At 34.9% G+C, this 14,588-nt stretch overlaps 1 protein-coding gene across 4 annotated transcripts in view; it reads right to left on the bottom strand.

Moving 5' to 3' along the window:
- The window catches only part of ghrhra (growth hormone releasing hormone receptor a), a 25,696-nt gene continuing 11,108 nt past the window's right edge, over positions 1 to 14,588 (bottom strand). For 2 of the 4 annotated variants that reach the window (XM_077559331.1, XM_077559328.1), the window contains exons 3-13: positions 8,262 to 8,369; positions 6,805 to 6,905; positions 6,631 to 6,728; positions 6,256 to 6,388; positions 6,031 to 6,184; positions 4,775 to 4,835; positions 4,612 to 4,681; positions 4,447 to 4,541; positions 1,999 to 2,128; positions 1,860 to 1,919; positions 1 to 1,582 (exon numbers count right to left, since the gene is read on the bottom strand). In XM_077559331.1, coding sequence (XP_077415457.1) covers positions 1,436 to 1,582; positions 1,860 to 1,919; positions 1,999 to 2,128; positions 4,447 to 4,541; positions 4,612 to 4,681; positions 4,775 to 4,835; positions 6,031 to 6,184; positions 6,256 to 6,388; positions 6,631 to 6,728; positions 6,805 to 6,905; positions 8,262 to 8,369 — 1,157 coding nt within the window. In that variant the 3' untranslated portion in view covers positions 1 to 1,435. The remainder of the gene's footprint in view (positions 1,583 to 1,859; positions 1,920 to 1,998; positions 2,129 to 4,446; positions 4,542 to 4,611; positions 4,682 to 4,774; positions 4,836 to 6,030; positions 6,185 to 6,255; positions 6,389 to 6,630; positions 6,729 to 6,804; positions 6,906 to 8,261; positions 8,370 to 14,588) is intronic. The other 2 variants (XM_077559329.1, XM_077559330.1) reach the window with 2 other exon arrangements.

The following is a 14,588-nucleotide window of genomic DNA, read 5'->3' on the forward strand; positions in this document are numbered from 1 at the left end:
ATTTCTTTCTCTCCGTATTTTGTATAAAATGTCATGTAAAATACTGTGACAAAACATCAGCGTGTACTGATACAAAGTGCCTAATGATACTGTACAGTAACAGTAAAAACATAGACCACAAAACATAAGTTCCACAATTGGTTGAAAATGCACAAACCCGTGTTCCAATGAAGTCGGGATGTTATGTAAAATGTAAATGTATTTTGTTTCTTATTTACGTTTTACACAACGTCCCAACTTCATTAGAATTGGGATTTGTACAGTAAGACACTAGAGTATCGTCATCATAAATGCTTAGTCTAACAACTTAGATGCCATTTTGACGTTTGGTAACTCGCTTCGTGAAAAAATAGAAAGCATGTTGACAACTAGGAACAGCATCAAATGCACACAGTACAAGAAAACATATCAAGCCACTTAAATAAGAACAAATGAGTCAATCATTAAAATAAAAAATTAAATAAAAAATTAATTAACCCTGGAAATTTTTTATTGTGAGCTATAATCTCAAATAATTTAACTTATTTATTTTACTGTCTTTTAAAAAATATTTATTTTGGCACAGACACACGCACACAAAAAAACACAATTGACCCATAATGATCACATGCCCAAATTTGGACAACTTTACATTTTTTTTAAAAAAATTGATGCTACTGTATTTATTACTCTAATTTGCTTTATTTATTCTAATACAGCAACAACAACAAAAATATTTAAAAAAAATACACAAATAACAATTAAAGCCATTTTGTTTAGACTAAAAAATATTATTAACTTATTCACTCCCAGCCATTTTCACTGAAGCAACTGCTTTTGCTCCCGGCTGTATTACTGGATTTTGACTGATTTTGCAATGCCCACAGAATATTGTGTTCCATTGCTTTTTGTGTGTGTTTGTTTTGTTTTTGCAGTAATTAGCATTAGAAGCTAAGTTTCATCATTATTCACATTCCTGTTAAAACACTGGCAAAAAGAGTTTGTTGCAACATGGCCCTGGTTGATCTCTTATACTCTGCTGCCACCTGCTGACCTTTTTTTTAATAATAACTTCCATTGTTATAAGCTTTCTCTTTAGTTCAGAGGCTGCATTCTGTATGCTCTTAGCATAAAAAACAAACAAATTAAAAAACATATAAATACGTTTTTGGGACCTTGGTAATATTTAAAACAGAACGTATTCATACGCTTTTGGAAGGAAATGAGTTAATATGTAAAACAATTTTGAAAAAAATTGTGAAATATAATCTAAAAAAATTGGTTTATTATTTCATTAACATAATTTTTTTGTAATCATTTAAATTTGGCCCCCAAAAATAAAACATGTTACACACATCATACACGTGTTCTCAAGTGTTCTCAAGGCTCAGTGTAGCGCACAAGTCAATCCACCCCAAAACGTGAATTTAATTGTCCCTTCAGTGTTTGCTTACGGTCATACGGTGGAGATGTTGCCGGTGGAGGGGGGCCGCCGAAGCCCCCCGCGTGCTCCGACACTAACCTGACTGATGCTTCGCTTGGCTGGCGTGCGCCGACTTTGGTTGTGACACTTCCAAAGCCACCTCCGCAGCTCCGCCTGCACCTGGGAAGCAAGGGAGATTCATGCTGAACTGTATTTGTAATTGAACCCCAAAAACATGGTGCGATTGTCAAGTAAGAGTTTGCAATGGTCAGTTGCTGCACAGTTGCATATTGGACACATATGATTTTTTATTTTTTTATAATTAATTTATTTTATTAATTTATTTATTTTTAATTATTTTTTATTTTTTTAGTTTTTTATTTATTTTTTAATTATGGAAAAAAAAATGCTTAATATTTACTTTAAATGGATTCACGGTTGAACACATCTGGCTTACCTCTCCATTCATGAAACAGTAAAGCAGAGCCACGACAAAGCCCTGAAAAAAACAAAACAACTTTGAAACTGAATTAAAAGGGCAGCATTTTTCATTAAAAAAAAAAAAATGGCTGCTGTGTTTTAGGATCTGGTGGTACCTGAAAGGATCCCAGGCCCAGCTCGATGTAGAGCCGGGCCGCCACGCCCGTGTTCTCGGGCAAGAAGGCGAACACGGTGTAGTGCATCCCGAACAGAGGGATTAGGAAGAGCGTGGATTTAGCCAGTCTTCTGAGGAAAAAAAACAAAATTCACATGGGAGATGACAAGAAAAAAAATCATTCATCAAGGCATCCTTTTGTTTTGAAATGTCAAGTGGGACCCGCATGTAAATTTCCAATCAGTTGATTAAATGTCATGAGAGAAAACAGCAACTCAGGCCTCTGAAAGTTGAGTTGCATTTTTAGTATAAAATAATGGGATATAGCTGTGCGTTAGCTAGCACGTCTACCACACATACTGTATTTAAAGACAGGATATGTCTGCAGCTTTCCAGTCAAAATGTGCTATAAATACAGAACATTTGATTTAAATGGCAGTCTACAGTTTTACATATTTTACTAAGTAGTTCCATAGGCCAGGGGGTCTTATTATTTTAGGTCTGGGGGGGAAAAGTTAGCTAACTCAGTTAAGTCGACCACAAAATTAGTCAACACAAAAAAAAATTGCATTGAAACTATAATTAATGGGTTTTAAAACCATATTTGTGGCACCTGGAACCAACGTTTAGCCACGAATTGTTGATAACGTAATTTGTTAGTGAAAGTCATTTATCATTTATGTTTGCTTCCCAACTCCTAGCATGTTACGATTTTAGACATTTTCAGTGAAAGTGTAAATGTAAAACCCTTAGCGTTTTTGCTACTCGGATTGCTATCATGCTTTATGTTAGCATACTAACCGCTAATGTGTTACCATTTCAACAATTCTCACTGAACATAGTTACAGATGACAGGAGTAAAATAAATAGCCAGCCAGCATGTTAGCATTTGGTCAATTGTCATTTGGAACGATACTTGATTACTTATCGAATGGCCTACGCCCTTTCTGCTCAGGTTGCTAGCATACCAACTGCTAGCAATAGCATGCTGCCATTTAAACAGTTAACAGTCATTGAATGCTAACTGATAACAGGGCAAAATGTAAAATTATCCTAGCACTTTCATATCGCTATATTGTCATTAGATTAAATGATGACAGGGCAATAATTAAACCCATTTTAAAAGGCTTTTTGTATTCACTACTCAGGTCGCTATCTTGCTATATTTTAGCATACCAACTGCTAGCATGTTAACATTTTGTTGTTTCCTATTATATTAGCTAGTACTATAATCCAGTGATGACATTTTGACCATGGAACAGATATTTCTTATGTTTCTTTTTGTATGATCTTTAATTATTGTTTTATCCTGCTTTCATGATGGGGCCGTTTTGACCCTCTCATGATTTCAATTGTAGATTTATAGACATATAAACTGTCTTTTTTAAATGACTTATTATTCACAGACTTCTATCATAATAGCAAGGTTGTTTTCTCACAAGCCTGTATAATATATTGTACTTAAATTAATATTTGTGTTACTAAAAGTTTTTTGACACTTTCTTTGAACAATCGTGTTGGCTGATAAATCTATTTCTGGTATTGCGCTATTTTTAAGGTATTCCCGTCTGAATTAATTCAGTTGAGCACTAATCAAATACAAATGTTATCCAAAGGAATAATAGAAGGTCTCAATACACATTCTGCACAATCTGTACAATACTTTTTTTTGGTTAAGTTATTAAAAAATTAAATTAAAAAAACATTAATGTGGACATGTATCATGTGTATGACTTTACTGTATACTATGTGTGGGTAAAAGGCATTAGCATGTAGCATTAAATTCACCAAATTTGTTAGGTAAGTCATCTTAACTCATTCACTGCCATTGACGGCTATAGACGTCAAAAATTCATTTGAACTATTTCTATTAGTTTCACATTTTTTCCACTTTTGTTAACAAGAGTATGAAAACCTAGGGAAATGTTTTTATTGTATATTTAGAACAGATATAAAATGTGATTAGTCATGAGTTAACTATTGAAGTCATGCGATTAATTACAATTAAAAAATTTAATCGCCTGACCCGTCTAATTTTTTTTTATAATATTTTCTTTTTTGTTTAATTACTTAATTATTTAAACTCAAAATTAATCACAAATTTTATATCTGTTCTAAATATACAATTTTTTTTTTTAGGTTTTCAAACTCTTGTTAACAAAATTAAACTAATAGAAATACTTCAAATGAATTTTTGACGTCTATATCTTCTAAATGGTATAAGGTCAAAAACAATGACACGATTGACCCTCCTTTTTGAGGGTTTGACCTTGGCGGAGGTTTTGCTTGAAGGCTGACATCAAAGACTTGATCCAAATTCAATCAGTGCAATGTTGAAAGAAGCTTTGCGAAGAACGCTTGATCTACCAGTTTAGAGTTTCATTCCAAATCAAAAGCAATTTTTTTCCACATCAAAGCCTATCTTAATATTTCATCCTTTGTGACTCACATAAAATGTCCAGTGTCGTTGTTCCCGGACATGGCGGAAGATTTGAGCTTCTGGACAAGGATGCGGATCACGTTGATGAAGATGACGATGTTGACCTGGTTGATATGACGGCGATATATTAGCAAAAGCCATCCGTTTTGAATATTTGGACATGAAAAAACTCACCAGCAAGGACGCTGTTATAGGACCTTTGATAATCCACCAAATGCCAACATTGTCCGTGTCATCCCAGCAACTAGCCACATGTCAAATAAATGATGATTTAGTTTGTTTGCTGTGTCATGACTAAATGCAACAACATACTGTACTGTATACTGTATATGATTACCCTCTGTCATCATAGAAGAATCTGGTCAGCACCCAAAGGATGAGAATAGTCGACGGGAGGCCTGCGACAGGCAAACAGTGATCAAAAGAGAATACGCACAATTTTCAACGACACTACCAACCAAAGGGCAGGATAATACACAATGTTTAACTTCATTGTTTAATTACTACAACCTTAATATAACATAAATGAACACAAAAAAATGTTAATTTTACAAAAAAAAAAATTATCCATTATAATAAAATGTAAAAACAATTAAATGGTCTACTTTTTGACTAATGTTTAACTTCATTGTTTAATTACTACAATCTTAATATAACATAAAAATGAATTAACAAAAAAAATAATAAAAATGTTAATTTTACCCCCAATTTTTTTTAATCCATTATAATAAAATGTAAAAACAATGTAATGGCCTACTTTTGACTGTTTAACTTCATTGTTTAATTACTACAATCTTAATATAACAAAAGTGAACACAAAAAATGTTCATTTTACAATTTTTTTTTTTTATCCATTATAATAAAATGTAAAAACAATTAAATGGTCTACTTTTTGACTAATGTTTAACTTCATTGTTTAATTACTACAATCTTAATATAACATAAAAATTAATTAACAAAAAAAATAATAAAAATGTTAATTTTACCCCGAATTTTTTTTAATCCATTATAATAAAATGTAAAAACAATGAAATGGTCTACTTTTTGACTAATGTTTAACTTCATTGTTTAATTACTACAATCTTAATATAACATAAAAAATAATTAACAAAAAAAATAATAAAAATATTAATTTTACAAAAAAATAAATTTCATCCATTATAATAAAATATAAAAACAATGAAATGGTCTACTTTTTGACAAATGTTTAACTTCATTGTTTAATTACTACAATCTTAATGTAAGATAAAAATAAATTTAATAAATAAATAAATTTAATAAATGAAATGTAAATTTTACTAAAAAATATATTTAAAAAAATCGACGGGCGGGAGCATTTTGATATTTGAATTTAGACTTAATAATAATACATGTATTTGAATAACTGAGCTATACTGAACTTCTTGCATTCTGAATACAAATTGGATACAAAGTGATCCGAGTCACTGGTTGCTTATCGCTACTTGAATTGGCCTAACTTACAATACAATACGAGCAGTCCTCCGCCAGATGCGTCTTCGTCCTTCAAGCGCATTGCGGACAAGATAAAGACGACTCCTGACATCTTCATTAACACCAAACACACCGACTTACCCCATCCAATCAGGATGTACCACCAGAAGTACTTCCTCTGGGAGACAAAGGTGAGCGCCAGCAGGGTCTGCAGATACATGCCCTCCACCAGCAGCCAAAAGTAATTGGCCAGGATGCTAAACTGGAAGAAGGCCACGGCCGACTTGCACGCCGTCTGACGGGTTCGTAGACGTCCGTTAAAGTCAACATCTTCACACACTCGACGTCTATCGGGCGCCGGCTCACCGTGGACACGGAGCAGTGGTCCAGGGTCTCGTCCGCGAACAGCACCGTGTCTTTGACGAAGACGGCGCTGGCCCTCAGGACGAACGAGGAGAACAGGTTGACGTGGATGTAGTTCCTGGTGCAGTGGAACTTCCTGAGAAGAGCGGGAAAAATTAACGGGGGGGGGGCGAACGAGCGTTCTACGCGAGGAGAAGTAAAACATGTGCCATAATATTGAGTTGCTAAATACAAATGTTTAAAGCTACTTGAATGGGAAGCAAAATACGCCAAAGACAATGAGCCACATGCTGCTTCACCACGACTAATTATAGTATATATATTATAGCCTAACCAAAATAATCAATCTAATTCTTTGATTTCTGAATTTTTTTTTACCTGAAGGCAGTGAACACCACTATGGCGGTTATGAGGGAGATGAGGGAGGTGGCATAGCCCACTGTATACACCTGTCTGAAGGTGGACAGGTAACTGGTCTACAGGTGGGCAACAAAATACAGAGCAGCCTCGTTAGTATAATGAGGTATAAGGGCGTGTGTGGTTACAACGAACCTCTGATTCAGGCCCGTTGTCATCGCTAAAAGCACAGACTTCCTGGTAGGGCGGATAAATGTCCGACCAGCCGTCTGTAGTACAGTTCCTGTAAACGAACCCTTACCATGGAAACAAACATAAAGAGAACAAGAGGAAGGTTTAATGATTAACGCCAAATATGAGGGTTAGGCTTCCAAGCATGGTCATGACGTTTAACAGTTGTTACAAAATTGAGTGGAAAATTCAGCTGTCATAATGTGTGACCTAAGGTTTTTAAACAGTCAAGGTTTCAAAGGAGTTAGGCTTCCAAGCATGGTCATGACTTAGAACATTTGTTAAAAAAACTGAGTTTAAAAAATTCAGCTGTCAGAATGTGTGACCTCAGATTTTGAAACAGTCAAGGTTTCAAAGTAGGTTGTCAAAGGAGAGTTAGGTTTCCAAGCATGGTCATGACTTAGAACATTTGTTAAAAAACTGAGTTTAAAAAATTCAGCTGTCAGAATGTGTGCCCTCAGATTTTGAAACAGTCAAGGTTTCAAAGTAGGTTGTTAAAGGAGAGTTAGGTTTCCAAGCATGGTCATGACTTAGAGCATTTGTTAAAAAAACTGAGTTTAAAAAATTCAGCTGTCAGAATGTGTGACCTCAGATTTTGAAACAGTCAAGGTTTCAAAGTAGGTTGTCAAAGGAGAGTTAGGTTTCCAAGCATGGTCATGACTTAGAACATTTGTTAAAAAAACTGAGTTTAAAAAATTCAGCTGTCAGAATGTGTGCCCTCAGATTTTGAAACAGTCAAGGTTTCAATGTAGGTTGTTAAAGGAGAGTTAGGTTTCCAAGCATGGTCATGACTTAGAACATTTGTTAAAAAAAACTGAGTTTAAAAAAATCAGCTGTCAGAATGTGAAGCATTGTCACAACTTTTAACAAATGTTAAAAAATTAGTTGAAAGTTTCAGCTGTTAGATTGCCTGAACTCAGGTTTTAAAACAGCCAAGGTTTCAAAGTAAGGTTTCAAAGAAGAGTTAGGTTTCCAAGCATGGACATGACTTTTAACAGTTGTTACAAAATTTAGTGGAAAATTCAGCTGTCAGAATGTGTGACCTCAGGTTTTAAAACAGTCAAGGTTTTCAAGCAGGGTTTCAAATGAGAGTTTGGCTTCCAAGCAGGGTCATGCTTTTTACCAGTTACAAAATTCAGTTGAAAAATTCAGCTGTCAGAATGTGTGACGTTAGGTTTTGAAACAATCAAGGTTTCAAAGTAGGGTTTCAAAAGGGAGTTTGGCTGCCAAGAAGAGTCACAATTTTTTAACAGTTGTTACAAAACAGAGTGGAAAATTCAGCTGTCAGAATGTGTGACTTCAGGTTTTAAAACAGTCAAGATTTCAAAGTAGGATTTCAAAGTAGAGTTTGGCTTTGAAGACAAAATTGACTTGAAAAATGTAACTGTCCCAACATGAACTTTGAACATTTTCCAACTGACCTTGACCACTGGAGAAATGTTGAAAGATATCCGAGCACGACACGTTGACCACCTGACCCACGTCGGCTCTCAACCAGCATCCGATCTGGTCCCACTCGGTCTGGCATCCTGGAGGCATTCAAAGGAAAGAAACACTTAACAATGTCTCAACGATTTAGTCTTAAGTTGCTTGTCCAACAAAAATGTTGTTTGTCCAAATATTTGAATTACCCACATAAATGCATATATAACATTTGTATCTTGCATAAGTTACAGATTTGGTTACATTTGCATGTTGAATGCGGGGCTGTGAGGGCAACCACCCGTTAAACGCTTTCTCCTAATATTGCGCAAAGAAACACTGTGCCGTCTATCTACCAGTCACAAACCTCCGTGAATATTTTCATGACATTTGTCTTGAGTTCATCAAACAAGCTGACAGCTTCCATCCGACAAAGCGGCTAAAAAGAACCTTCCCCTCGCTCTCCTTTCTAAAAGTGTCTCGCTAGACTTCGGCTTCCTGTCACACGGGGCAACCATTTTTCCATTTTACATTTCAGAGTCTCTTACGTAACCGTCATCGCCCGGGACGAGGAGCCGAGGAGACAAGGTGGAGGTAAACAAGTCAAGACTAGTCGGAGGAACTTGGTTTTACAGCTCACAGGGGCCCGCTGATGAGATGACAAAACATACAATGAATAATATGCAACAATAGGAATGATGGGGGAGGGGATGTCAATCAAAATGCTCCTGGCTGATGTGACAGCAAAATACTGTATATGCCAAATATATTCACTGCAGGAGAAAGTTGCTCTAAAAGCAAACGCTGGAAAGATTTGTTCTTATTCCCTTAAAAAATACAAACCTTGCCTTCAGTTAGGGCTTGATATCTCTTAACTCATTCACTGCCATTGAAGCCTAATTTTTAATAATTTTTTGTTGTTGTTTTTTTAAATCGTAACTTAACGAGTGAAGTCACGCGATTAATTACAATTAATTTTAATCGCCTGACGCCCCTAATTTTTAATAATCTTTTCTTCTTCTTCTTCTTTTAAAAAAAAAAAAAAAATAAACAATTTAAAAAAAGATTAATAAAAATTAGGGACGTCAGGCGATTAGAATTTGTAATCGTAATTAATCGCATGACTTTAATAGTTAACTCACGATTAATCACAAATTTTATATCTGTTCTAAATGTACAATTAAAAAATTCTAGTTTTTTTTTCCTTTCTTCTGGAGAAAATAAGTTAAGTTCTTATTCCAAATATGGTCCCCATGTGTCTATTTCTGTCCATTGGTGTGTGTTCAAGGGAATAAAAGTGACGTCACCTCAATGTGTGTGACCTGGAGCGGACGATAGTGCGCACGGAAGCGAGTCGCCTCCGAGGCTTCCTGTCACAAAGGGCACGTCACAGAATGACTTCAGAAGCAACTCTAGATTTAATGTCAGGATGCGTATTGCAGTCACTTGAAGAAGAAAAAAATCCTGTTTTCTGACAAATTTTTGGGGGGGACTTTTGTTTTTTGTGTATTTTTTTTTTTCAGTTTTTCTGAATATTTTTTGTATGTTTTACAGATTTTTTTCTGTCATAAAAAAATATTCAGAAAAAGAAGAGAAAAAAATACTCAGAAAAACTGGAAGAAAAATATTCTGAAAAACACCATCTGTTTTTTTGAGTAATTATCATTATTTTTATTTTATTTTTACCTCGGAACTCCAAGTCACTTTAACTGTATGACTTACTGGCTCAGTTAAGGTTAAACATGTACCGTAATTAGTAACACACACAGTATTGGTAATGTTTTATGCTTTTTACTTTATACTAGCATTCTAATGTAATCTAACATCAATCGAACAATATAATTTTAGTAAGCTAACAGTTAAGTTTCTACGGAAGCGTATTGCATCTGCAATAAGTCACTTGGAGTTCAGAGGTAAAAAAAAAAAAACTCTGAAAAACAGAAGCTGGTGCTCTGTTTTTCAGGAATATTTTTCCCCGTTTTTTTAAATAACTTTTCCCCCTGTTTTTCAGATATTTTTTTTTTCTTGTGTTTTTCTGAGTAATTTTTCCTCCTGTTTTTCTGAACATTTTTGTTTTTTTTTGTTTTTTGGACTGTATTTTTTTATGACAGAAAAAACTCCAGTAAAACAGAAAAAAAAGATTAAGAAAAATAAATAAAAAAAAATTTAAAAAAAAGTCAGAAAAACAGGAGTGTTATTTTTCCAAGTGAATGAAATACGCTTCCATAGGCATGTGTGTATAAAAATAATATGTCATCTGATGTCTCCGTGCAGCAAAATGAATTGTTCTGCACACACTACACACTTTTTATGATGCACACTTTTTCATTGCCTCCCGTCAAGCTGGCAATGTTTTCAACAGCGTGGGTTGGTTGTGTGTGACTTCCTTTCTGATGATTTTTGATACATCAACCTAGATATGGTTTGTTTTTTGTTTTTTGTTTTTTTATTGATGGGGAGCTATTCCTATTCTCGGTGTTCCTTCCTAACCAATTTGCATGAAAATCCTCACATAGATTATGTATATTTATTCATAATAATGCTTGGTTTGACTTATCCTGTGAGAAAGGTATTTATTTAACGAAATGTGTATGATTGTATTGTTGTAGTATCAGATATATTTAATTTTGTTATTCATTTGTATTGATTTATTTCTACTGATATGTATTTGAAGGGGAAGTCAAACCCCCAAACATTTTTGGGACTATAATATGTTCTTTTGGTTAATTGTGTTAGTGGAACATGAATTAAACAGCAAAATCCAGCAGTTTTTATCAGTATCAGAAGGCGGCCATTTTCCCACTTGCTGTCGAAGATGACATCACAGGCTCAGGCAACGACCAATCACAGCACAGCTGTTTTCTGAAGCTGAGCTGTGATTGGTTGTTACCTGAGACCTGAGCAACTGTGATGTCATCTTCAGTCTACACTCGACAGCGAGTGGCAAAATGGCCGCCCCAACACTGATATTGTCAGAAAACTATGCAAAAATGTTCTTAAATGTTGTAACTGTGTTCTATAATACAATAAAAAAAATGTTGCCCTCTGAGATGGATAAAAACGGCTCAACTATTATTATTATTATTATTATTATTATTATTATTATTATTATTATTATTATTATTATTATTATTATTAAATTTTCGACAAGGGTGTCACAAAATGATACCTTTACATTATATATGGCTGTAAATCAGCAGTGGTTCTAATCAAGTATAGACCTAAAATATTTTATTCTTGACTTGAGAAATTAAGAAAATGTAAAAAATTAGATTTTTTCCCCTTCATTTCCAGCGGATCGTGACCGTCTAACTATGCGCATGGGTAGAGTTTAATTTCTTTTGGGACTTTCGTAGACACACGCAGTTAGAACTGTGCCGTTGTGGGAGTGAACACAACTGATTAGCTTCCCGGCCAAAGCAAGCGGCTCTTCGAATTCCTTTTAAATTCCGCAGAGGAGAAGCCCACAATTCAAGTGGCGGAAGAATTAACGACTCGCTGGAGTCCATGCAGGAGATGGACTCGCGCAAAAGTACATTTATAAGGAAATGTATGTGGGGATGATGTAATGTCGGCAGCCATGAGGTGGCTAAAGGTGTGATTTAAAAAAATAAATTTGACATGATGATAATAAAAACACATTCAATGAGTAGATTTTTGCAATGATTTAGAGCAGGGGTGCCCAAGTCCAGTCCTTGAGAGCGCCTATCCAGCCTGTTTCAGATGTTTCCCTCCTCCAACACACCTGAATCACCTGATCAGGATCATTATCAGGCTTTTGCCAAGCTTTATCGTACGACAGATAAATGTATACAAAATTCATGTGGAAGAACAAAAACAACAAAAAGTCTGTCTCTATTAAAAACCTCTAAACAGGACATGAGTCCGCAAGCGTTACTAATAACATTAATAATGGCTGCATCACATTGAAATCATTACGATGGCTCACTGGCTTTCTGGGTCGCTAAAATGATGCAGAGTCGTTGTTGTTGCCGTATTTGTCAATGACACTGAGTATACATGTCTAAACGCGACGAGTCAAAATGTCTGCCAGCGACTTCTAAACTTTTGTGTGTGTATGTGTGTGTGCGTGCGTGTGTGTGTGTGTGTGTGTGTTTGGCCACCAAAGAAAGACACCAGTTGGGCATTAACGCAAGTGTCTGCTCAGTACAATTAATTAGAAGTCAACTGCATATGTAAATGTAAATAGCATGTATGCTAAATACTAGCATAGGAATGTTTCCGGTTCTTACTCCCTTATATGTGTCTTCCAAATAGTGTTTATTTCGTTAACGAAAAATAAACAAAAATATTTTCGGCAACACATTTTTCACCGGACGAAAACTATACTAGACTAGACTAAAACCCTTATTAACTCATTCACTGCCATTGACGGCTACAGACGTCAACATTTATTTTGAACTATTTCTATTAGTTTAAAAAAAAAGACACTTTTGCTGACAAGAGTATGAAAACCTAGAAAAAACAGATATCAAATTTGTGATTAATCGTGAGTTAACTAGTGAAGTCATGTGATTAATTACAATTTAAAAAATGTAATCACCTGACGGGCCTAATTAAAAAAAAATGTTTTAGTTCGTAATTAATCGCATGATAATTTTCACTTTTGTTAACAAGAGTATGAAAACCTAGAATTTTTTTTGGAATTTAGAACAGGTATAAAATTTGTGATTAATCGTGAGTTAACTATTGAAGTCATGGGATAATTAAGATTAAAAAATGTAATCGCCTAATGCCCCTAATTTGTTATCTTTTCTTTTTTTTAAATAAAAGATAATTAAAAGTAAAAAAAATACTTTAAAAAAAGAAGATGATTAAAAATGAGGGGCACAGGCGATTAAATGATATCGTAATTAATCGCATGACGTCACTAGTTAACTCACGATTAATCCAAAATTTTATATCTGTTCTAAATGTACAATTTTATTTATTTTTTAGGTTTTCTTGTTAACAAAAGTGGGGGAAAAAATGTAACTAATAGAAATAGTTCAAATGAATTTTTGACATCAATGGCAGTGAATGAGTTAATGCATGAAATCATTGTTCACATTTAATTTAGCTGTTATTGCTTTATATTTTTATTTTATATAAATTATGCTATTATAGAGTGCTACTTATCATACTGAAAAGACATTACAAGTGAATTCACTTTACACATTTTTTTCCCTATGGTTTTCTTTTCATTAGCGCCACGTTACGTTAATGAATTGACCTTTTCCAATCAATAAGGTTCTCGCCCTGACAAAAGACCAAGACAAGGTCGATAGCCAGGTTCAATTAGCGGCTTTCCGATCAATACATTGCGGCGCAGTTCATTCGTGAATCGGACTGCTTTTGAGGTCGTAGTCAAATTCCCATGTGGGACTGACTATGTGCTGGCTTTGGAAGCTCAAAGTCAGCCACATTCTGATTCTTTAGCTGAAAGAAATAATAATTATTCTATATAAATAAATAATTCTATGATGTAACATTTGTCCTCGTTTATCAATACGCCACGTGAATAATGAAAAGGTGCACTTATTTTTCACGGGACCGACATGTTCCTCATCGAGGCGTAATCACAAGGGGAGATAGGTGGGAGGAGCCACGTGTCGTGTCACATCGTTTCCCCCCAGCGGGGCCAACGAACAACGGCTTAAGTGCAAAAAGCCCTTTCGCGAGGAGAAGAGGAGGGAAAAGCCCAAAGCTTTTCTCTCTGTTGGTTTGGCCTTTTGTGGCTGAGAGACGGCTTTAAAAGGGACGCTTTGACACTTGAATGTCACCTTATTTAGGATTAGCCGCGCTCTTGTGGATTGCTTTGGACACCAAAGGGAGGGCGTGCTGATGATGGCGCCATCTTGAGAGTCGAGCGTTTATGCTAACAAATATTGTGTTGGGAAATCCTGGCTTCATAGCGACAAAGGGGAAGGCGTAAGAATAACAAGAACAGAAGACCTTTCTTTCCAACGCAGATGATGACTTGCCGATGTGTCAAAGTGCCGCAGTATAGCGCCATCTACTGCCGAGGAGGACTTACTCAGTAATTGGCTAATAAATAGTCTATTTAAAAGCATGATCGTTAGATTTTATTTCATATTGACTTTTGCTTTTGAAAATACAGTTGAATTTTTTAATACTTCAATTTAATTATCTTAAATTAATTTTAGCACTATATTTTAGCTTTTCTTTTAAATATATGAGATATATGTTGAGTGCAAGATAAAAAAATAAAAAAGTCAATCAGTATTGTGTAAACAAAACTACAAACACGCACGCATGTTTTTAATATTGGAAATAAATTCAGACATCACATTTTTATACAGAAC

This window comes from Vanacampus margaritifer, chromosome 2 (assembly GCF_051991255.1).
Source record: "Vanacampus margaritifer isolate UIUO_Vmar chromosome 2, RoL_Vmar_1.0, whole genome shotgun sequence".
Classification (NCBI taxonomy): Eukaryota; Metazoa; Chordata; class Actinopteri; order Syngnathiformes; family Syngnathidae; genus Vanacampus; species Vanacampus margaritifer.